Source organism: Branchiostoma belcheri, unplaced genomic scaffold (assembly GCF_001625305.1).
Source record: "Branchiostoma belcheri isolate BF01 breed outbred unplaced genomic scaffold, Haploidv18h27 scaffold143, whole genome shotgun sequence".
Taxonomy (NCBI): domain Eukaryota; kingdom Metazoa; phylum Chordata; class Leptocardii; order Amphioxiformes; family Branchiostomatidae; genus Branchiostoma; species Branchiostoma belcheri.
The window spans coordinates 526,704-550,918 of NW_017802858.1; the positions used below are offsets into that span (position 1 = coordinate 526,704).

At 42.0% G+C, this 24,215-nt stretch overlaps 3 protein-coding genes and 1 long non-coding RNA gene across 4 annotated transcripts in view; 1 reads left to right on the plus strand and 3 right to left on the minus strand.

Moving 5' to 3' along the window:
* The window catches only part of LOC109464904 (ALK tyrosine kinase receptor homolog scd-2-like), a 5,099-nt gene extending 1,670 nt beyond the window's left edge, over positions 1-3,429 (minus strand). The window contains exons 1-8 of the mRNA XM_019762000.1: positions 3,261-3,429; positions 2,597-2,888; positions 2,228-2,406; positions 1,840-1,999; positions 1,410-1,480; positions 1,204-1,246; positions 894-925; positions 63-245 (exon numbers count right to left, since the gene is read on the minus strand). Coding sequence (XP_019617559.1) covers positions 63-245; positions 894-925; positions 1,204-1,246; positions 1,410-1,480; positions 1,840-1,999; positions 2,228-2,406; positions 2,597-2,888; positions 3,261-3,269 — 969 coding nt within the window. The 5' untranslated portion in view covers positions 3,270-3,429. The remainder of the gene's footprint in view (positions 1-62; positions 246-893; positions 926-1,203; positions 1,247-1,409; positions 1,481-1,839; positions 2,000-2,227; positions 2,407-2,596; positions 2,889-3,260) is intronic.
* Positions 3,430-3,693: 264 nt separating this feature from the next.
* LOC109464911 lies at positions 3,694-4,712 on the minus strand. Its single transcript, XR_002139909.1, has 3 exons — positions 4,576-4,712; positions 3,957-4,049; positions 3,694-3,823 (listed from the first exon to the last, which is right to left on the minus strand). It is a non-coding gene; the product is annotated as an uncharacterized LOC109464911 (long non-coding RNA).
* Positions 4,713-6,439: 1,727 nt separating this feature from the next.
* LOC109464907 (serum paraoxonase/arylesterase 2-like) lies at positions 6,440-12,495 on the plus strand. Its single transcript, XM_019762005.1, has 9 exons — positions 6,440-6,941; positions 7,503-7,576; positions 8,245-8,300; positions 8,394-8,565; positions 9,166-9,289; positions 9,817-10,026; positions 11,124-11,205; positions 11,492-11,626; positions 12,027-12,495. Exons 1-9 carry the CDS (start codon positions 6,865-6,867, stop codon positions 12,189-12,191), a joined length of 1,095 nt encoding a protein of 364 aa, XP_019617564.1. The 5' UTR covers positions 6,440-6,864; the 3' UTR covers positions 12,192-12,495.
* A 1,554-nt stretch (positions 12,496-14,049) lies between these two features.
* Positions 14,050-23,288, minus strand: LOC109464923. Its single transcript, XM_019762034.1, has 11 exons — positions 23,189-23,288; positions 22,700-22,789; positions 22,283-22,381; positions 21,660-21,758; positions 21,170-21,271; positions 20,800-20,864; positions 19,252-20,171; positions 18,786-18,901; positions 18,507-18,656; positions 18,232-18,388; positions 14,050-16,484 (listed from the first exon to the last, which is right to left on the minus strand). The coding sequence occupies exons 1-11, from the start codon at positions 23,204-23,206 to the stop codon at positions 15,253-15,255; spliced, it is 3,048 nt and encodes a 1,015-aa protein (XP_019617593.1). The 5' UTR covers positions 23,207-23,288; the 3' UTR covers positions 14,050-15,252.
* Between the last annotated feature and the right edge of the window lie 927 nt (positions 23,289-24,215).

Below are 24,215 nucleotides of genomic sequence, written 5' to 3' on the forward strand. Positions count from 1 at the left end.
TCTTGAGTATCGTGCTGACACACACACACACACAGACACACGAACGCCCCTGAAAACATAACCTTCTCGGCGAAGGTAACAACGAAACCGTACTTCCCTCCCTTGGAGCGGAGGAATGACGTTACCTGTTTGACCTTGTCACCGTTTAAGACGACGTCGATGACCCGTCTGATGTTCACGTGATCAAGCCTGAGTAATATCTCCCTCCTCCTGCTGTCAACCGTTTCCTCCAGTAGATACTCCTCCTGCGTTAGAATAATCAACGCTTTAGTCCTGTCCCTTTTGTTTGTTTGTTTGTTTGGTATTCATAATATGTGCCTGTCGGCGCAACACACAGGGTTTGTGTATGCAAGTACAGGCTGCGCAAGATCAGACTATACATGTATAAGGTCTGATGCACTCACAGCAGGATGAACCCCTACTAAGTGTGGTGAGCTCTTCAACATATATTTGTCCGACGTGTGGTTCTTCTCAAACACGGGACCTCCGGTTTGTGAGATTTCTACCTCCTTCTTTCTTTTTAATCTACGTTTTTAATCTTCGTATACTGTAGTATTCGTATATTGGTTCTGACACAAACATAGGATCATATACGCTTTCACTAAGTTATAGATGGTTCTGCATTACATTGGCCCAATACACGGCGTCAATTAGATCGAACACGTGACTACTAAAAATAATGTTCGACATTGTTGTTACCTACCCCCTGGTCGTTTGGTTGATCGTAGAAAAGTATCTCACTCGCAGAGCAGAGAAACTTCCTCTGTATAGTACGAAATGAAAATAATTGTTACATTCATTAATTAAGAAGGCCACCAAATAATCAATTAGACTATGAACAGTGATAATGAGAGAAAAGTCGAAGATACCATTACCAGAGAACAGGAACATACCTTTTCGATTTTGTAGTCAGTCAAAGTGACTTCTGAAATTTAAAAAATACGATGTTTCAAAATATAATCTTACGAGTAGTGTAGCTTTCACAGTTACCTGTGTTTCTAAACGCTGGTCCCTTAGATTAAACGTTTGAAAGTTGTATTTCAAATGTCAATACCACCACACTGAAAGTTCTGCGTTTTGCCTTGTTTCTAAATTGACAGTAACTGTTTACAACATCGTTTGAAACACCATGCCATCTACTAAGTTACCCGTAGTACCGATCAATGTACATACATATACAGTTATGGCAATGGTTTCTTTTACCTGGTTCACTGCTGATCTGCGTTTCCAAATTCTTTGGTATTCCCTAAAAACAAAGACATCATTATTGAAGTACGGTGCTGGTGTTAAGTGCATATTTTGGTAACTTGTTTGTTTGTTTGTTTGTTTGTTTGTTTAAAGTTTTTTCATTAGTTACATCCGTCGAGTTTCGTGATAAGTCATGTTTAGTGTAGTGATATACTTCGTACCCTCTCAGGTCGTGTTGACTGGTTGGGAGACAGCCGGGGCGGGGGATGGATGTCATCTATGTGTTCCACACCTGCAGGACAGAAGAACAGCTTTAGCATCGTTATTCTAACTTTAAGCTAAGGGTGTGTACTGTAAGCAGGGTAAGTATCTGTGAACACTTTCATCAGGCGGGAAAATCACTGGAGCTAGTTTTCTTGGTTGTGTCGTAGTACCTCCATGGTCCTAGACAATCGCAATGTGCTATGGGTCATATTTGCATCATAAGATTTCCATTATTAAAACATCTACATCTTCAAAGACTTCTTTCTCGTCATGAAATAATGACTTTTTGTCAGTCTTCTTGGTCGTCGTTTGCGTGCTACAGCTTCACCTAGCCTTACCACATCATACTGACGGATATTATAAGTATCAGTGTATCACAGAACTGACCCGGTAGGGGGCACTCCTTCATGTAGCCCTTCAGCTTCTTCTCCAGCTGCAACAGGGCGATCCGCTCGACCGGGTCGGTGAGGAAGCAGGGCAGCATGGCAGTCTGGAACAGTTTCCGCGGCACGCAGGAAGGCTGGCGGGGGCGCAGTCCGAACACAACCTGGGTACACGTAAGAAAGGAACATCATACATGCATTAACATAGTATTTGTGCAGCTCCTGTCATACATTTAAATTGATATTAGTGATGGTATTTCTCGCCAAGAGTTCCTGTCTCATGTATGGTTTGACGATTTTTCAAATGGCGAAGTCCTCAAACCATACAGAAGACAGGGACCCGGTGTGACCAGGTTCCTTGAATAGTTGCAGTTGCTGTTGGTTCTACCTACTTGTTGCACGATGTCGTCTGCGGCCATGCCCCACATCTCGGTGAAAGGGCGACACCCGTGCGTGAGCACCTCGTACATGGTACATCCCAGCATCCACACGTCACTCTTATCCGAGAACTGGTGCCCGACCATCGACTCGGGGGCAGTCCAGAGCTTAGCAACGGGATCATCGGAGGATCCTATTGAGAAAGAGATGACGGTCACAGGTAAATGAAGCTTGTCCGATGACTTCGCTATGGGGTCATTGTGCAAGAATATTGCGATGATGTTCAGAATTAAGTAAATGCATCTCTCTCCCCCTCTCTCTGTGTTTCTTCTTCTTAATTGCATGCATGACTGATACAGATACCCAAACCCTTGGAAACTCACCTTGGAAAACAATCTGCAGACAGTCGGGGCACTCGTAGGTCTCTTCCTCCATCGTTGGTGCTTTTGCAGCCATGTTGAAATTACCCAGCTTGCACCGGTACGTCCCTCCTTTCCTGTAGACCAGGAAGTTTCTGGCTATGACGTCCCGATGGACGATGCTGTGGTGGTGGCAGAAGCGGAGAGCGGCCACCATGTCCAGCAGGAGGGTCAGCAGAGTCCGCAGGTAGAGGAGGGACGACCGGGTGTGCTGGTGGTCTTGACGTTTCCGAAGCAGGAAGTCCAAAAGATTGCCCTGGAGCATGACGAATATGTCAATAGGGATGGATGCGTTTTGACAGAGGTGGTAGAATTTTTGTAAGACCATTAGGAAACGAACTTGCTATATGGTATACCAATATGCAATTATTTTAGGTAAGACTAAGAAGCCAAATGTATTCTATCGCCACACGATTTCCTAGTCGATGACAACTGGGAACAATTTCGCACCGATTTTGCAACGAAGATCTCTACATATTCAGACAGCAAGAGCTTCCTACTTCTTCAGAGAATTGTAATTGAAATGAAACCATCATTGGCACCTATATCCAGCTAGATGGAGAGGAAATATCGGGATTCTTTGGTAATGGCAGGAAACACAGGCAACAGACTCTGTCGCTAAGCTCACCTCCTCCATGAACTCCGTGATGTGGAAGACAGGCTGAGGCCGGAGCTGTTAGGCCAGCAGCTGCAGGATGTTCGGACTGCCGCTCAGCTCTCCCAACATGCGCACGTTGTTCCTCACGATCCCTGCCCCTGCCGACATGTCCGCATCGCCCATCAACTCTTTCATCGAGTTCAACTGAGTGTGAAAGTAATGTTCTTATACGCTGTATCATTTCCATGTGTCAGCTTCAACATTAATAATTCCTATTTACAAATGTACATTGTATATGAATCTTCAGATGTGTTTGTGTAGAGAATGCAAGCTGGCAGAATCAGCGAGTTTACCGATAGGTCCGGATCCTAGTCTGTGTCTGCAGCTGCAGGTCATTAATCCTGACGAAGGTTGCAGTCATCATTACATGTCGTTGTAACAAGACTGAAATGAACACACACCTTGACAGCCACGTTCCCGTGCGTCGTGGTTCCCTTCCAGACCACGTGACCCTCCAGGTCTTGACAGGGCGTTGGCTGGTGGGTGACAATGCGCAAGCCCAACATTTTGTACTGGTCACTGATGTGTTTAGCCTAATGGAGAGGTTGGACATCATCAGACTTTAAACGTCATGTTCATTCTAGTCAAGACACACTCTCTCTTTCTCTCTGTCTGTCTCTCTTTCCCTCTAAAAGTAGCTAAAATTTGAGACATCGATCTTCCTACCTCAATAGGAACGAGATCCTCCCACTCAATTCCGTCCTCACGCTCTCCCTGACGCATTGCTAGACGGCGAGCCATAGTCCCGCGCACTTCAGGCTGGAAGGACACACAACTACAATTAATACAACTACAATTACATGGTCATGGTAGAACATATGGCGTTTGAATGCCAAGAATACATAGACGGCATCACTAAGTCACACAATCCTTGTATAGGAGTAACCCTTTGTAGACTCTACCAATTGGATTCCTCAAAGGAGAGATACTCCGACTAGATGGTTATCACAAGGTGCCGACATTCTATCCGCATGCTTAGATGCTTATTTCTAACCAATGAGTGCAGTGGGATTTTTCCTGATGCCAATAGCCCCTCTCTCTGTATAGTAGTACTGTATTATTAGTATCGAAGCGCGGATAAGCACCGGTCCGCTCCTCTGATCGCTTCCCTCCCGAACATTCAACAATATATAAGAACATTCAACAATATATAAAAGGTTGTATTACAGGCAAGAATAAGCACACTTTTTACAATGAAAGCTGCATGAGAATATTGGCACGTTGCTACACTTTATAAACATGTAAAAGATCCGCCCATAAGTGCCTGTACATATGTTGGCCTGACCTGTGGATGATGTAGTAGCGGTCTGCAGAGGACCTCTACTGCATGTTGGGCGTTGCCCTGGTTGAACTGCCGCTCGTACCAGACCTCGGCTAAACCCAGCAGCTTCTTTCTCTTCCCGTGCGAAGGGGGCGGACGAAGCGCCATACTGCAGAGATCTGGAATAGGTTGTCGTGGAAGTTAATTTCAATACCATCGGCGGTTATTTAACTTGTAACATAACAGCGAGTGTCCTAGATTGTGATGGATTTCGCCGACTTGGCACCATATATAGCAAATCAAAGTATTGCTTGTCATCATGCTTGATCAAATAAGGAAGACCATATTGGTCCATGCATGCTTGGACGTCTAGGTCGACTTTCGTATACTGAGAATTCTCCTTGATACAATGACAGGATAGTCTCATGGATATAGTTGGCTGCCTTAGCTTGTTGCTCTGATCTCATGTCATTATGCATAAAGTATAAAATTTACCCACGCATGCAGGACACGCATGCATAGCCTGGGTACCATCCGGATTTTCGCTCTGCAATGCTAAAAAAAATCGAGCGTTGCGGAGCGAAAATCCGGATGGTACCCGGGCTATGCAGGACATGGCTTACCTGATCTCTTTGTGGTCTGCAGGATCTTGAGGAACATGTCGGCGATCATGATGAAGAGTCTGTCGGCTCTCGACCCGCTGCACGTCTGTGTGAGTTTGTACACCACGCGCTGGAAGATACCCAGGGCAGTCTCTGAATCATGTGCCTGCAAGAGACGTCGACATTAGACTGTTCATGTCATTCTATTTGTGCATGGTGTACACGTGTTTAAGGGGAGGATATAATGCGTTAGCAGATATTGTTTCCTACCTAATGTGAATGAAAATCTGCAACAATATACGCGTATGTTACGTACATCGTAAATCATTATTTCTAATACATGTACAGCCACAGTTCATACGGCTAGATGCAGGAGTAAAAATGTGTGACTTGTTCCGTCCGCAGGTCCTGTTGCTGGGAATCCTCCCTCAGCAGCAGACCCACCGGGGCAGCTGCATCACCCTGGCTAAACTCAGCTGCTGCGGGCTACCCAGGGTGGAGGAGCAGGCACTGCAGGCGCTACTGACGGTGGGTAGCAATTACCATCTCCTGGGTCAACAAAGCGTGTGTAATGTGTACTCATCAGGCCAGTGTCTTAAACTGATGCCTGTCAGAATGAACGAGGCGCAGTGGCAATGACTAGTAGTTTTATACCCCGTCACACAGCAGAGATACTATATATCGATTGGCCGATGGGTCTGCCAGCTCATATTAACATTTTCGGCAGTAAGACGCCGGGGCTCTATCATCATTGTGCGATTTTTAGGGATCGGCCATTATTGTTCGTCGGTCACCGAACCCCGTCCAACTTGATAGGGTAGATTTTTGGGCGAAAAAATGCGCTGAACTCTCTGGAGATTTGTTAAAAATTTGGCGACCTTCCGGTGATCAACAAATAGGGCTATCATGGTCTAAGGCTCGGCTGACAGATTTCCCAGCCACTAAAAAACTTCGCGAAGTACACACAGAAAAAAACAAGTACCCATAGAAAATAAAAGTGTCCATAGAAAATAGAAGTACCCATAGAAAATGGAAATAACCCATAGAAAATAAAAGTGCCCATGGAAAATGAAAGTACCCATAGAAAATAAAAGTGACCCGTAGAAAATAAAAGTACCCATAGAAAATAAAAGTGACCCATAGAAAATAAAAGTACCCATAGAAAATAAAAGTGACCCATAGAAAATAAAAGTGACCCATAGAAAATAAAAGTACCCATAGAAAATAAAAGTAACCCATAGAAAATACAAAGTACCCATAGAAAATAAAAGTACACACAGAAAAAACAAGTACCCATAGAAAATACAAAGTACCCATAGAAAATACAAAGTACCCATAGAAAATAAAAGTGGAATAAAAAATACTAAGTGTACTTATGGGCCTTCGTAAGTTTTTAGCTCCAAAACACAATCTGTCGTCTGATTTTCAGTCAGGATGGTTGTTTCAGCACTAAGGACAGAGCCGGTTCACAATGAGGGCGACGGAATACAGCAAACTCAATTCGCGACCACTTTTTAACATTTAATAAGGAAAAAAGCGACGTAAAAGTTACGCAAAGCATACAAAATACACATATCGTAAATAAAGTCAATATTCTATCATTATGGTGTAACTTTTTAAGGAGAATTCTGAAGTAAAGGTGACTTGATAGGTGTGTGTTTTTGTTGCCTTGCTCGTGACCTCTGACCCCCTCACAACAACAAAGGTGAAGATGGTTCCTGTGTATATGCGGTGGATTGTGATCGTCTTTCTGGCGTGGGGAGTGCTACAACACCTCATCAAGCTATGGTAAGTCGTACGGGACATGGGGAAGCAAGTCTTGAGCTACAAACGGGACAATCGGGAGGGTTATGGGTGAGATATTAGCAGAAATTATGGTTCTGTTAAATTACCCGTCGATTGTATCTAGAACCGTGCCCGGCCCAGCTACTAAGTACTACTACTCGTAGTTCTATGTCTGAAATGGGTTTAACTTATAGAGGTAGGATCAGGCACGGATCTGGATAGTCTAAGCGTATCCAAGAACGTCGATTTGCCCCAGGCACGGTTCTGGATAAGCTTGGGCTATCCAGAACTGGAACAAGAATTAGCCTTGCAGGCACGCACATGTATTATGGTGGAGGTGGGTCATGTTACATCGAACAATGCCCATTCAACATCCAGGTAATGAGGTACAGCATACTATATAAAAACACACAAGAAAACAGTAACTCAAGCAACAGGACAGATTTTGAAAACAGTCAGACGTTTCGAGTAGCATCCCCTACATTTCGTCAGTGACTGAAGTAGTTATGATACTAGAATCTAAGATTTTTTTGGGTGAAATTTTGATTTTTTTCTCTATTCCAGGTTCACACTTGGCTACCACAAGGCTGTTCTTTTCAACCATCAACCTGGCCCATGCCGGGTTGTGCCAGGTGTGGGTATGTATGGGGGTGTACCGTCGTCTCTCTCCTCCCTCTGTACTGTTGGTATAACCCACCATGTAAGGCCTGGGTTGTGTTGGGTCATACCATGTCTCCATAGATGTGGGGATGTTCCCTTTATGTCTCCCCTGCACTTACACATCAATGAGTAACAAGGCATGCTACTAGTTTATTAGAGATGTTTATTGCAAATTCATGCCCGGGGGCTAATTGCATACAGACATTAACCAGAAAATGTGGTGATATAACTTATAAAACTATTTGCTAACATAAACTTCTACGTGTAAGATATACTTATCGAACCTACTATCTCTACTTAAACCTAATAACGTTGGTATACATACAGGGTAAAAGTAGATATACAATATGTTATCAGGTAATAGGAACAAAGTAACTGCTATTCTAATCTATTCTATTCTATTAAACTATTCTTGTCATGCTATTAGGGGGTTTGACTTCTTCTCAGGAGGCAGTGGGAGATATTATACTAAGTAGTATAGAAACTATAATGTGTAATTCATAAGTAGGTATAACATTTCTATGTTAAGGAAATCAGTTGTAAAATAACTGAACTAACTAAAATTACTCTTAAGATTGCATGACACAGCAGGTATACCATTTTCCAGGACTTGAAATGATGAATTTTTTGTTGTTCAATTTTGCAGAACATGGAGCTGAGGACATCACCACACTGCCAAATGGACTGGCGTTTATATCTGCGGTAAGTCGAGTTTTCATTGGAAGGTGACAGGACTCAAAATCTTTTTTTCTGCATACCTGTACTGGCGCATGACAGTTACCTTTGACCCTACAGGGCCTTTGGCTCCCAGGATTCCCTCACGACAGGTCAGAAGTCAGAGGTCGCATCCTGACCTTTAACTTCAGTGACCCGGAGAAGGGCGTGAAGGAGCTGAACTTTAGTGAGGAGTTCGACCGGGAAAACTTCAACCCCCATGGGCTCAGCGTGTGGACCGATCCGCTCTCAGGTAACAAACAGCATGCAAACTTCTCGCACTCCCCCTGGCAGAACACATAGGTACTGCAGGGGTGAAACACTCACAGACACACAGACAGACAAGCTACGTCAATTTGTCACTCAGACAACCTTTGACTTCAGACAACCTTTGACCCTTTGCTGACGTCACACGTGGGAAAAATCACGTGTCCACAGCATTTGGGTCAGATAGCTGAGGAAGACTGAGTGAGTCAGTCGAAAATTTCTGGTGAGTCAAATTTTGAGTTGGAGAACAGTTTAAGTTTTTCATGATGAAATTTACCAACTCAGATGAACTGGGTTGGAGCTCAGTAGCTCACAGTTCCAAACACTATGCACTTCAATTATCTCATACAGACACACACATAGTACACAACTGACTTTTAGGTAAAACAAAATGGTGCTACCACCAGTTTTAACTTTTAAGGCATCTTTGAACAGATTGTTATCAATGGATGCCATCAACTGTTGCTAGAGGTGTCTAGAGATAGAATGTATATTTCTGTTAGAACATCAACATTGCCACAAGGGACAATCCCAAGTTGCTGTTGTCTACACTTTAGTTTGTTTGTTTGTTTGTTTGTTTACTCAGGAAGAATCAGCGTGCTGGTGATCAGCCACCAGAGGAGGAAGGACCAGGTGGAGGTGTTTACTTACGATGTTGCCACAGAAACCCTGGAGCACCAGGAGACCATCAGAGATGAACTCATTTACAGGTTTGTACCAACTCACAAGTGCTGTACTTTCAGTTTTTTAAAATTCTTTTATGTTAACCTTCGCAGAAAGAAAACATTTTGTTTTTGTTATGTTTCTTCCTGTTCTTCTCCAAGCAAATAAGGTCAATGACCAGGACCAGACGTCTGTCACCATGGTAACTGGTGTTAGGTTACATCATGTTGCAACTGCCATGTTCAAGAGCAGAGCAGTAGTTTGTTAGCCTAGACAAGGTGAAGATAAACATTATGTTACTTTTCTATTTGATTGATTGATGACAAACCCTTTTCCCTAGTGGTAATGACTTGTTTAATAATAGATTTGGAAAATTGTCAGACACTTCAAGTAGCATCCACTACTTTTTGTCAGTGACTGTAATTGATGAAGCCCTGCAACTGATGAAAAGCAGTGGATGCGATACTGGTTTCACGTCAGCTTTCAAAACCTATCCAGTTGCTTGAGGTACTATTTTCTTGTGGATTGAATTGTGGACTGATTGATTTACATAAAAACTCTGTCCCCCCTCCAGTGGAAACGACTTGTTAGCCCTCGGCCCCGACTCCTTCTACCTCACCAACGATGTTTCTCACGGTGCCCGGGGCTCCTCGCTCGCACGGAAACTCGAGACGTACCTCCTGCTCCCGTTCGGAAATGTCGTGTTCTACAACGGAACGCAGGCGCGGCCCGTAGCGGAAGGTCTGGTGTTCCCTAACGGTGTCAATATGTCCCCGGACAGGAGGTAAGTCTGGGTCATACAAGCACGTCGGCAGAACGTACTGCACCTGCGCGATACCCGTAATGTATTGTACATAGCAGTTCGGCAAAATGTCTCATATAAGGTTGTATTCGCTCATATAAGGTTAGCATTTCGACAGTAGTTTCCAAATATTGTGTCAGAAAGAATATCCTCTGCAACAGGCAAAATTCTGATGCAACGTTGACCAAAAACCCAATGAAAAACGCAAAAATACGGGGTTCTGCGCAGGCGCAGTACGTTCTGCCGACGTGCTGGTCATACATATGTACCACAGTCACATGATAATCACATGACAGTTGCATGATTGTCACATGATAGTCTGAGGGACTTGTGTTCCCTAACGGTGTCAACATGTCCCCCGATAGGAGGTAAGTCTGGGCCATGATCATGATAGTCACATGACAGTCACATGATAATCACATGACAGTCGCATGATAGTCGTATGATAGCTAAAGGCCTCTAGTGGAGGGGCTCTTATTCTGTAACAGTGCAACAGGGCCATACCAAGATACCTTGTTGGTTCTTATAGGGCGACACCAAGTAAATTTTATGGATGACGTCCGCGCGCGCATTGATTTTGGGCTGTCCTAGAAAAAAAAAAAAATTCCGCTTCCTGTAACTATGACCAAAGAGTCACGACAGTGCTGCAAATCGTCAGATTGACGTGAAACCCGCAACGCGAAAACAGGATAGGACGACAACTTGTTCCACCTGATTTCTTGCTTTTTGATGATGAATAAAAGACTTCTTGCTTGTTACACTGTGTCACCTCATTCAGTTTGTGTCCTAACATTTGCCGTCTCTTAGTATATTCTAATCTAGCTATAGGCATCTTGTTTTTTAGGGCCCTTCTTGTTTTTTTTTCGCCCTCTTGCATTAGATTTAGAGTCTCCAAAGGACGTCATCCATAAAATTTACTTGGTGTGGCCTAGTCTAAAATCCTGAAAATGACAGTAATATGTCTCCAACCTCATCAATGTCTTGCTAGTTGTTTCATAAAAATGTCTGAGGAATGACCATTAAAATGATGATTATTTAAAAAAAATAATTGTTAAAAAACTAGTTGTTGCCTGCTACAGGTACATGTATGTGGGGGCAGGGTTCACAGAAGAGCTGCGGATCTTCAGGAGGTTTGCAAACAACAGTCTGGTGCAGATAGAGGTCAGTCAAGGTCAGATACATGTCAGCAGGGTCAAGGTCAGTTGGTAAAACGTCATAGAAAGGTCACATGAAAAGGTCATGCATCAGTGTGTAAAAAGTATGGTAGGCTTTTGTTCAAACAATCATTAAATCGTAATTATTGAAGCCAATACGGAATACTTAAGATTGGTATGAACCAAGAATTTTATCCTAATTGTTCAAAATAAAGCACTAACGTTACCCCTCCTCTGGATTTGGGATTCACCTTGACCTTGAAACCATGACCTTGTTACCCTTCTGTCCCCAGTCGCTGCCGCTGCACAGTTTTGTGGATAATATCGAGGTGGACTCGAAAACTGGTGATCTCTACATCGGCCTGCATCCGGTCATTGGCAAAACACCCTTAATACACTACGACCCATGGGACCCTCCTGGGGCACAGGTTAGTATAGCACACCCATGAGACCCACAACCCAAATATCTGTTGTTATGTATCCATGAATACATATCAGACACTATGATGCGAAGCCCCAGTGCTCTGCTACACAATAGCAAAATTTAGGCTGTTCAGTTTAGCTCATGCATATACATGTACAGTTGTTGCAAAATTTAGTCATTATGACAAAAGTGCAATACAATTAGTTTATTATCATTGTTGAATTAAAGGTAGAATTCATTCATTTATTATGTTTTCCACATACATGTACAGGAGTATAGAATGGTATGGCAGAATAAGTGTTAACTTTATGTTAGGTCACCTTTTCAAAGCCGCAAAAAAGAATGTGTAGGTGCAACTCCCCATGTAAAAGTTTTTCTTTCTTCCTATATTCTCATACATGTAGGTTTTGAGGGTGAAAAATGCAGTGAGGGGTCCTGACATCACAGAGCTGTTTGTCAACAACGGCACGACGCTTCAGGGCAGCAGTGTGGCCAGCTTCCACCAGGGGGCGCTGCTGATCGGGTCAGTGTTCGACAGACTGCTGTACTGCCAAGTCAGGACTACGTAGCAAAAAAATGTGGCAGAATTTCTGACTGTTTCTTGTAACAAACACGGCCTAAAAGAAAACTTCCGGGACTAATAATACTTGTAATAACTATTATAACTAATAGTTTAAAGATGTAGGTTAGACATCCAGGTAATGAGCTATACAAAACAATAGTTACATTTTATACATCAAGCAACTGGATAGATCTGGATAGATTTTGAAGACTGACAATGACAGTTTTCAAAGTCTATCCAGTTGCTTGGGTATCTATTTTCTTGTGCAACTAATAGTTTGGTCGCCAGTTTTAACAAAATGAATTCTTAAACCCCCAGAACCACTATCCCAGAAAAGCTGCTTCCTATATAGAATGTCTCGCCTGTGAAATTAAGCAAATGAAAAGTTTGGACGCCACCATAGTTTTTGGGACTGATGTTCTTGTTTGTAAGAAATTACCTTTTCTACCATGCAAACTGTTATCCCATTAGTGTAAGCTTCCAAATGTTTCATGCTATGTTCATGTTGTATGAAAGTTGGAATAATAGCATTTTCCTGCAATAATTCTAGTGGGTAGCGATAAAAATCAACAGGCCTCCACTGTATAATATGGTAGTCTGGCTATAATGTTTTCCATTGAATCATGACAGCAAGGCAAAAGTAGAATTCCTCTACAATATGCAAATAGTAGAAAGTAGTTTATGTGTGAGTATTTATGTCATTGTGTAAATTTGCCCATCAAAAACATGGAAAAATCTTAAAAATTGAAAAGAAATGGGAAAAACCTTTTGTACGACAAAGTTTTATCACAAACCAGTGATTAAGCTGCTGTTAGATACTTAAACAACATGTTAATGTTCGAACCTGTAAGTAGGAGGTAGTGGTGCTATCATGGTTTTAAAATCAGTACAACTGTAGTCATTCACCTGTATGCAATAGGTATTATATTGCTCTATATGATACATTATAATATCCAGAACCATGCCTATTTCTAGTTCTTGAGCCTGAATGGGTTAGGGTTAGGATCAGGCACAGTTCTGGATAGTCTCTGTGTATACAAGAACTTAGTTTTGCTCCAGTTCTAGATACATGATTGTGGATATTACAGAATGTGTCTGAGCATGATACTAGATAAAGCACAGTTCTGGATAAAACATTGATGTCAAATGGCTTAGTTGTAGGGGGCCTGCAAGGGGGGGTCCCAACAATGCTCCACGCTGAATTTGGAAACTTCTCGATTACGCATACGATAAATTTCAAGTGGCCACAATGCATTACGTAGAATTAAAACGGCGAATACGTTCTACGCAAAATGCACCAATTACGCTCTACGTTGAATTAGAGCGGTCCGTCTACGCTCTACGTAGAATTAAAACGGCCGATTACGCTCTACGGAAAAGGGCTTGCGGGCCCCCTTATAGGTTCAGGGCAGATCAGAGTAGGTAGATTGCTTTGTTTGCAGGATTTTTCTGGCAAAATCTGTGGTGAATACTCCCACTTCACAAACCCCAAACATGTTACAAGAAAGGCAAAATTACAAATTGTAATGTTACTTGCCAAATTAATCACTGGTGCAATCAACAAAGAAGCCAATTCATGATGCAGATACATGTGTAACAGTTATATAATTATACTATTGTGTGTTTTATCTGTGTAACGTTAAAGCCATAAGAAAGTAGCCATATTGAAAGGTGCACAAAACATCTGAGTGTGTTGCTTTCACAGTTTTTCACAACAGCAACAAAGGCCACCCTTACTACAGTTAAGTTTAATTCTAGTCAAAACATGTATAGAAATGGTTTGTACAGAATCCTGTAGTATCTTGATACACTTGATACTTGATACTTTATTAGGATATCCATTAGTCGCACAAATTTTTGTGCGACTAGTCTTCCTGGATTCCAAGAACATAAGACAAAACAATACAGAGTCACAGACTTCACAATCATATAAAAATGACATTTAGAATCTACGCCACTAGACTTCTACATAATTTTTATCCTACACATGCTTAATGCTTTACAATCATTAAAAAGACATTCAACTTTACAGATTCAATAAAAGAATTATAACTTATTTTACATTAAAATGCTTTAACTTGAGTTATAATGATTTCGTCTACCTTGCATGGAAGTACTTAACCAGTCCTGATTTAAAACTGTCCTTTGCTCTTAAGTGCTGCAGGTCTGATGGTAAGTTATTAGTTATTCCATGTGGAAATACTTCTGTATCTGAAGCTTTTTTTCTTTGCATTCGTTTTTGGTTTTTCCAGAGCTAAAGTTAATCTAGTAGCATAACGAGTTCTGTGACTATGGTGGTTTGAGACAAAGGAAAGGTTGCGGTACAAAGAACTGGGTTCCTTAGTAGAAAGAATCCTCTGAAATGTGCACAGTGTGTTTAGTTGTAGTCTAGTGTCCACAGTTTCCCACCCAGGTTTGCCGCGAGCCAGACGTCTGGCTTTGTTCTGCATCTTTTGCAATGTGTCAATGTTCTTTTGTGTTGTACCTGTATCAACTCATGATCATGGCTAAGGATTATTGTGTCAGGAGTAAGAAATGTTGCATTTCATGTTTGTCAAAGATCAAAATGATATTAATAAACCATCTATGCAGTTGGTCTTCAGTACTGAACATATTCTATTATACTAGACAAATGTATGTTTATACACAATATAAACCTATGATGTCTAGGCAATTAAATATAAGGCCACTGTCAAGTAATGCAAAAAATCAGTGTACTTTTGGCACACACACACACACACACACAACAAATGGCATTAAAAGTCTGTGCATCAAAATCAGTGATACAAAATCTGATACATGGCAGCAGGTTTTGTGGAGATTATTCCCAGTACTTAGACTCCAAGAGCTTCTTGTACTCTTCTTCTTTGTCGAATTCGTGATTAGAGTGATTCAACATGTCCACGATATTCTCCACCAATAACTTTTCCGTGTCATCTTGGTCAGACTCCTTTACATTGGTTTTATTACGGTCTAGTGTCTCATGTCCAGATGACACTTATCGTCATTGATTAAAGCCTTGATCATTGCTTCATGGCCTGACCAGGATGCCTGTTGGGGAGGACTGTTTACTCTTCTTTGTTCAATCCACAGACCCTCAGCAGGTTTTGGTGTGATTCTTCCCAGTACTTGGACTCCAACAGCTTCTTCTTGTACTCTGCTGCTTTCTTGAATTCTTCCTCAGAGTATTCCAAGGTGTCTGTGATCTTCTTTGCCCATTCTCTTGCATCTTCACCCAGGTCAGACTCCCTCACGCTTGTTTTCACGATCCTGTGCCTCATTTCTGCAGGGTATTTCTTCTCCTTGATCAAGTCCTTGATCATATCTGCCAGGCCGGACTTGTCAGAGATGAGTACGGGGATGCCTGCTGCGATAGCCTCCAGACCGATCAGTCCGAACGGCTCGGCGCGGGACGGCATCAGGACCAGGTGGGCCTGCTGCATGTCCTGAGCAATGTCCTCCTGGGTTCCACACGGCAGTAGTGTGGGCTTGATGTTACCACTGCGCAGATTCTCCTCAAGGATTTTCTTGCTTGCTTCATAGTCATTTTCATCTATCCCGCGAACACGCAAACTGACGTTTGTAATCTTCTCTGCAACCTCCCCCATGGCCCGTGCTATGACGTCACGGCCTTTCAGCTTGTCCACTTCGGTCACTCTCCCGACAGACAGCACAACTTTTTCTCCTCCCCCTGGTTGAACAGAGATGGCTTCAAACACTGGGGATGGCCTTGGAAGGAACATCAAGTGTTCTCTTGGTTTGTTTTCTCCAAGTGACTTGTACTTCGCCTCGAAGTGGTCGAAGATTCTTCTTCCCAGGGAGAACACGGCATCTGCATTCTTGGCATCCTCAAGGATGTCTTTCATCTTCTTCCCTGCAGCCATTACCTTCTTAGTTTCCTTGTAGTACTCTGTGTCTTCCGGCATGTCGTGGTTGAAAAGGATCAATTTTGCATGTTGACAGCGGTTCTCTTGTATGCTCTTTGCAGCTTCACTTGTGACATCTGCATGGCCCACAATGCACTTCAGATCCTGTGGTATGTCTGGGTAACGAATGATGTGGTCAAAAGTCAACCATTCAGGACACGGTGGCCTCGGGTCCCTGGGATGGCGGACAGGCAGATGCAGAATGACACCATCCTCTTTGGCAAACTTCTTGTCATCTTCAGATGCTTGCAGAGCTGTAGCATGAACTGTAGCACCACGCTGTTGCAGAAACTTTGCAACCTGATGGTTTGTAGTAGAAGGACCTCCATGGAATGTACCATACTCATGGTTAACCATCAGAACAGACTTGGCCACTGTAAAGGGAAAATGTCAGTTGTAACTGACAACAAAGCTCTAAGTTGAACTTATAGGTACCATGATATAGAAAAATACATAGTGTGTTTGAAGAAAATATTATCTTTTTTGGACTGCATGGCAAAGGGAAAGCTATTAGAAACTAAGACAATCCTCCCTGGAAGATTCTTGCCTCTCAAAAGTATGGAACAAAGTGAAACAAAGCATAGGTTCAGTTGAATACCGGTACCTCCTGAATAACTATTAAAGAAATGGAAACTGAAGTGGTATGGATGGCAACATGACACAGTCATCGGGACTAGCCAAAACTACATGACATTGTATAATGCAAGGAACAGTACAGGGATGAGCAATGGAAATGATAGGAGAATAATATCAGTGAATGGACCACTAAGTGAACAGAATACCGAGAAGGGCGGAGAAAACTGGTTGTCAGATCATCTGTGGTCCCCCTACAATTGAATAGTTAGACTAAAGGATGAGGGTCTGCATGGGGGGTCCTGGCAACGGTTAACGGTGAATTCAGCAGGGCCGATAACGCTTAACGGTAAATTCAGGACGGTCGGCAACGCTTAACGGTAAATTGACAGACTTTTTTTTCGTTCGAGCTGCACTGGATTTGGTATCTCGCTTTGTGAGAAAAGGTGATCACTGACAAAATTACGTATATCTTACATGTAATGAAGCAAAGCATTAAAGGTATGTGTACCCTGTGTTCCCCACATGCCCTGGTCCCCGAGTGCGTCCACAAATAAAGGGGAGTCCGAGTCGACGTCAGCCAGCTTGCATTTTTTCAGTCTGCCCAGTGGATTTTGAGAGGGGAGCGTCGTAATCTAGGGGGGTCTGGGGGAATGGAGGATTTTTAAGCCTTCAAAAACGCAATTTCCCACATTTTGAGAGGCAAATCATGGTGTTGAGAGTGTTTGTCGGTCCTTCTGATGTTTTCATATTTTACTCAAGATTTTTGTTAATTTGCCTGTCAAGGTTGACGGATTCTTTAAAAAAAATTCTGTAACTCTCCGCAAACTTCCGGAAATTGACAGGAAAGCTGGTTCTGGCTAGAGCCGAAGGGACCGAGCGCAGAAGCGCGAGTCGAGCGCCAAAGGCGCGAGCAATGTAGGGGGGTCCGGGGGCATCCTCCCCCGGGAAATTTTGTATTTTGAACCTTCAAGAATCAATGACGCATTTTCCTGCACTTTGAAAGGCAAAATTAGGCGTAACGAAGAATTATTCATTAACGCTTAACGCTGAATTTAGGATGACAAATAACGTTTTACGTTGAATTAAAACGACCCATAACGCTCCACGAGGAATATACTGATAACGCTTAACGTTGAATTAGAGCGGGCCGGCAACGATTAACGGTAAATTAAAATAGCCCATAACGGTTAACGAAAAAGGGCATGCAGACCCTCAAGGATAGATGAGATGAGATATCAACTGCAGATAGGTGTCATTGACAAGTTTTGTGTAAAAAGTTCTTGTCAACTTAAGTATCTTGATCTGCAATTTAGCATCGCACATACATGTATTACAGAATATCATATTATACATAGATATTGTCTATGGCTGAGAGCTGTATGTCCTAGTCTACTAGTTTTAAGCTGTTATTTTATTTTTTTATTAATCCCTGTATTTTCCAATCATCCAGTTTTCATACACTCACTCACGGTCCACTTAATATGTATGCAAAATGAATTCTACTGAACCCCCCGAAAAAAAAAACAGAAGGCAAAGAGACCATACCAGGATGCTCAGCTCCATCTTGACTCCTTGACTTCTGGCCTACTCGTAGCTGTGCCAGCTTGTCCTCCTGATGCCCCTCACCAGAAGACCCTCCGGCTGCCGGGCGCTTGGCTGGTGGCCCGCCTGATGTATCTGCCGGCCGCTTAACTGGCTGGGCCTGTAAAACCGAGATGTAATGTTAGTTGGAACATTTCTGATCAGCAATTCATTTCCTAGATATAGAATTAGAAAAATATGGAGAATTGTACACACCAAAGCCAACTTGGTGCCAATACCTTGATCCTATCTGCCTTCTCTGCCAGTTGGTTCATGCCACACTCCCTCAGCTCCTGTGGAAGTTTGTCCATGGATGCTTCACTGTCTGTCTCCATCCACTTCAATAGGACTTTAAAGGCCTGGGATCTCGGCATTTGGGTCTTTGAAGTCTAACAGTAGAAGGGTAAACCAAATTAGTAGCAACATTCATACAAGTGTATAGATACTCTCTAAGAACAGGCATGAATCATCTTTCATTTTCAAACAAAACCAAATGTTGACAGAACCAAAATATTTACTTGGATAATGTTCACCTCCTCTACGGAAAGCCCAAGTGCTCCGGCCAGATCCTCCACCTCGTGTGTTTCAGTCACGTTTTGTGAGAAACGGGAAAAGAGCTTTCTCAGTTCTTTATCTACAATAGATGAAACATTGACATTATTTGTGATACACACTGCAATTCTATTACATACATTAATCAATTTTTAAAAATTATTTTAAAAGTATGCAGTATAGAGTGGATATATCTTTTGATTTTAAACAAAATTCATGATCTAAGTGATAAAAAATCATATCATGTACACCCACATGACTGTTTACACGGTGCAATTTTCATTGTTTTTTTTTAGTCACTTTACATGTATCTCTTGACCTTATCGATTTTGGGGCACATCATAACTGCTGGTTCTGCAGCAAAAATATATGGACCTACAAATGCTGCCAGAGGCACATCAATCTTATCTTGCCTTTCCCCTCGGTACATACCTTCCTTTTTCTTTAGCTCTGTTCTGAGGAAGTCCATGATGGCAGCTGTGCCTTTCTCACAGACATCAGGAGGGGGATATGTCAGGGGGTTGTCTTTGATGTCCATGACATCCAGTTTGTCCATTCGGCTCAGAATCAGGGGAAGGCGGGAAATACTGTTATATGACAAGTGGAGCTGCCTGATGTTGGACAGGTTCATGATTTGTTCAGGAACTGATGTGAATCTGTTGTTAGAGATGTTTAACTCAATCAGCTGTACCAGTTCCCCAACACCTTCCGGTAATGACTCCAGGCCACTCTCCTGCAGATTTAAGACTTGTAGGTTCTTCAGTCTGCCGATGTCTTCAGGTACAAGTGAAGGTTTGCCATCCCCAGCCCAGTTCCCCATGTATAGCATCTTTAGACCCTTCAGCTGCAGCACCTGTCTGGGGAACTCATCAAACTGACAATTACTGATATAAAGCTCTGTCAGTCCTGTGAGCTGAGATATCTTGTCAGGGAGACACTTGAGGGGGTTGCCTCCCATGTGCAAGATCTGAAGGTGAAGAAGTGAAGAGACTTCTTCTGGTATCTCTTTGAATACATTATTCCGGATGTAGAGATACCTAAGTTGTTTTAACCTGGAGAATCCATCAGGCAATGTCTCCAACTTGTTGTCTGACAAGTCAATGTACTGTAGGTTATATATAGGTAGAGTGGTGATTGCCTGGGGCAGTTGTGTCAGCAGGTTGTTGTAAAGTTCAAGCCTCCGAAGCTTCTGTAGTTGCCCTATCTCCTCAGGTATGCTCTTCAGCCTGTTCTCAGACAGGACAAGACATTCGACGTCTCTGTTGTCAAACACCTCTGCTGGCACGGAAGTCAGTCCTTTGTCACGGAGGTTGATAGTGAGCAAGCCATCAACCTTTTCAGGTTGGAGAGCTAAAAAAAAGGTCAAAAATTGCTTTAAAATGTGCATTACTAAAGATATGGATGTCTCAAATCATGGTATAGATTATAATTGCAGCTTCATAAAAAAACTACATACAGTTGTTTAGATTGTGTAGTAGATTGTAGTAGATTGTGACATTTATGTACTATGCAAAATAATCTAATGTAAAAAACATTCTATTCTTTAGCCCCTGTTCTAAGTCAAACAATGTGTGCAGAGAACCTGGAATCTGTTGTATATGATATAAGCAAAGTTGACAAGTCTCAGAAATTAAAGCAAACCCTAGAAGAATTGTTGGTGATAGAAAAAGACACACTGACACTGAAAATAAAAATGACAGAACAGGATATCAAAACTGTACTGTTCTACATGTATCAGAAACCATTGGCATTCAATTGGAAAATACATCACCAAGGTTGAGATGTTGCCTGTCAACCATTGTCTGCCCTGATGTCTTACCCTGCAGGAAACAACAGGATTTCAACAGTTAGGATTTTACAAGTGATGCTTTAGGCAAAATTAGTATTATAATTAGAAGTCATGACAATTGTACCAGGTTGAATCCAATAGGTGGAAGCCACATGTTTTACTACCAGTAATGGATGTATTTTGGGCTTACTTTAAACAACTGGAACTCCTGCTGCACATCCTCTTGTACTGCAACTTCTTCTGCTGTCTCCTTATCCTGTAGGTTAACAACACATCCATCAAGTCATTAACAACGCTTAACATCATCATAACATATTCAATTTGATGCTTTTATGCTTTAGTTGCACAAAGAGGAGTTTGTAATAAGATATGATATTCTATCTCTCTTGGTTTATCTCAGAATGATTGTTACTACGTCAGCTAAGTCTAAAATACAACATAGAATCTAACATCATTCAGCATGAATCAGTGAGTTAGATACACGATTATAGTGATGTCCCCTTTCTCAGCACCAACCATTGACGTTTGACAATTGTGACATAGTCCAAAAAGCATACTTACACAGCGACTGTTCCTAATAACAGGGTTGGCTCCAGCCCTCAGCAGTACTCTGACACACTCGGGGTGTCCTCTCCTTGCTGCTTCATGAAGGGGAGTCTCATTCTGTGGGTACAGCAAAGTGTGAGATGGTCAAATTTTAAAGTTACTATTATACACACTGAACATAACAGTCTGGCCAATTGTAACCAAATGACTACCCAGGCCCCTTTATAATTAGTCCCCCACACAAGTCCTGGTTCAATATTTAACCCGAAAGTTGGGCCAACACAGGTAAGGCTCCAACCAATACAGACATGTTGCTTGTATCAATGTATATCCTTCAGCTGTAAGTGAAGCCAGTACAGTATTATAGTAACTGTGAATCAGTAGACTACAGCATGCCCTGATAGGACACCGGGATGATTATCATTTTCTATGCCTTGTGGTTTCCTTTAATATACAAACTAAGGACAGGCACAGTTAGACAGACTGAAGTAAACAGCAAAGTTACGAAGATGTCCCGTGCGTTGACTGTTGCTCCAGCTGTGAGTAAAGCCTGTACAGTTCCTGTGTGGCCGTTGAATGCTGCGGAGTGGAGAGCTGTCCATCCCTGTACAGAGACAAGAGTAGAGGAGCTCCATGTAAGATTAGGGTTCAGACATGTACTTGTACCAACGGTGATCTTCACAGCCTTCCAGGAACTTCCCAAACAGTGTAAGTATATGGAGGATATGAACACCGACATGAAATTTAATATAATAAATACAAACTTGTAAGAATCACTAACACAAAAAGGTGATCTAATCAACTTAATCTGCAACACTGCACACTTTGATATTAAAATGGGAAACTGTGTTTCAAAATCTCTTTAGGTTAATGAATCTGTCAAAAAAAGAAAACAGACAACATACACGACAATCGTGATCATTGACATTGACTCCCTCGGCCAGGAGCAGATCTATCCTTCAGCTGTAAGTGAAGCCTGACCAGTTCCTAATAATAGCACAGCATCTGATAGTCAGGTTACCAGGATGACAGGATAGTGATATTATCATTTTCTATGCCTTGTGGCTTCATTATACAAACTGAGGACAGGCACAGTTAGACTGACTCTGAAGTAAACAGTCAAGTTACCCCATTGGTTGGTGAGTCGATTGTTGCTCCAGCTGTGAGTAAAGCCTGTACAGTTCCTGTGTGGCCGTGCCTGGATGCAAGGTGGAGAGCAGTCCATCCCTGTACAGAGACAAGAGTAGAGGAGCTTCATGTAAGATAAGGGGTTCAGACATGTACTCGTACCAACGGTGATCTTTGCAGCCTTCCAGGAACTTCCCGTATAGTGTAAGAACATGGAGAAAATTGTTGAAGATGCACTTACTAATAGATATAAACAGTGACTTGAACTTTATGTAAGGAAAGCTTGAAAGAATCAGTAGCACAAAGAGGTGTTGTGATGTAAAGATCAACTTCATCTGTTTAAACACTCCACAGTGTTTCAAAATCCTTTCATGAATTTGTTATATACAATATAATTAATGTTAAGTAATAACTTACACTGTTGTCGGCAGCATTGACCTTGACTCCCTCGGCCAGGAGCTGTTTAACTCTGTCCTCCTCACCTCGCCCGGCGGCTTCTCTCAGCTCCTGTACAACAGAAACATCCAGACATCATGAAACTACTTTGAAGAAACCGGAGCATGAAAAGAGCTTGAGACTTAATAGTTCTTGTACAACATAAACATCAAGAGCTTTAATGGTTCAAGACTTAGTAGTCTTATTCTATATATTCATGTGACAATTCTCAACATCCAACACGTCATTTACAACATAGTCGGAGCAAAGGTCAAGGTATTAATACCTTTCAAAAAAATTGTTTGTTTGTTTGTTGGTGGTGGAAAAAGTTGGATAATTGACCTGCTCATCATACTTCAGGGTTTCTACTGGTTCAGGGTGCATTTTTCTACTTGGTGCAGTCATGCTAGTTATTATAAAGCCATGTTTGTTCTTGCTGACTGTGGACTTGAGAAGAAGAGTTTCACCAACCTTTTCTTTCTTCTCCATGAGTTTTTCTGCTACAGTAGTTCTGCTGTTGTGAAACACACCTGTGTATCCTGGTGATGTCCTAAGTCTGCTGGGCCAGATTCAGTCCATTCTAATGCAGTTTTCCTGCATTCTGTGTAAAAGAGGTCAGACAAACAGTTATGTAGTTACCGCTCCATCCGCCATTTTGGTTACAAGGTCAGAAGGTCACAGGTGCTTTTGTTGGGCACAGGTACCGTTACCGTAACAAGGCAAACAACACAGTGTCGGCTCCTTTTATTTGCTGTTCACAGCAAAATGAACAATGTGGAAATGTGTCCCTGAGATGGATACTAGACTAAGTATTGTTTGTAATGTTTCTTATATCAGTAACTAAGTTGAGTTAACCACCAGTGTCAGGGCAACACAACACAGCAAGCGTCACACACGGACTCCCTGTGTGTATATCAACACACAGCAGCAAACAATGCACCCAGCTTCAGTTTAACAATTACAACAACAGAGTCAGACCTGTTCACATTTTATGGTAACTGTATAATGTACTGAAAAACACCTGTAGTTAGTTATGAAAGGTGGAATGGTGTGAAGTTATACTACATGAATTACACAAGCTTACTCGGATGTCACTTTTATAAATAGTTTTATGGCAGAAACAAATTTTATTTCATACCTTTGAAAGGCTTTAACATCTAAGTCAATGTAAAATATTTTTCTCATTATTGTAGTGAGAGCCTGACCTTAATAACCTATAATAAATACATAAAATGGTGTAAAAATCAGGCTTATGCAAGTTGTTGACATTCCTGAATAAGAATGATTATAGAGGGGAACTTTATTGCACGACAATTGCACATGGTACAATGTATGGCAAACTACAGAGTAACAACAATAAAATAAGTGTGTTGCATAAGACCTAATGTCGAATAAAACCTAACATATCTATATCATAATTATTCAAATAATAAGGGATATCACAAGTCTTTGATATAGTGTTACAATCGGGTGGGCTAATCACAAGTTTTGGCATTTT

Coding starts and splice junctions, on each gene's coding strand:
- LOC109464907 (XM_019762005.1), top strand. CDS start 6,865: ATGGTTCCTGTGTATATGCGGTGGATTGTGATCGTCTTTCTGGCGTGG. Junction 6,942..7,502: donor CAACACCTCATCAAGCTATG/GTAAGTCGTACG, acceptor TCTCTATTCCAG/GTTCACACTTGGCTACCACA. Junction 8,301..8,393: donor GACTGGCGTTTATATCTGCG/GTAAGTCGAGTT, acceptor TTGACCCTACAG/GGCCTTTGGCTCCCAGGATT.
- LOC109464923 (XM_019762034.1), bottom strand. Junction 21,272..21,659: donor TCAACGCACGGGACATCTTC/GTAACTTTGCTG, acceptor CTGTACCCACAG/AATGAGACTCCCCTTCATGA. Junction 18,389..18,506: donor AGAAGGCAGATAGGATCAAG/GTATTGGCACCA, acceptor TCGGTTTTACAG/GCCCAGCCAGTTAAGCGGCC.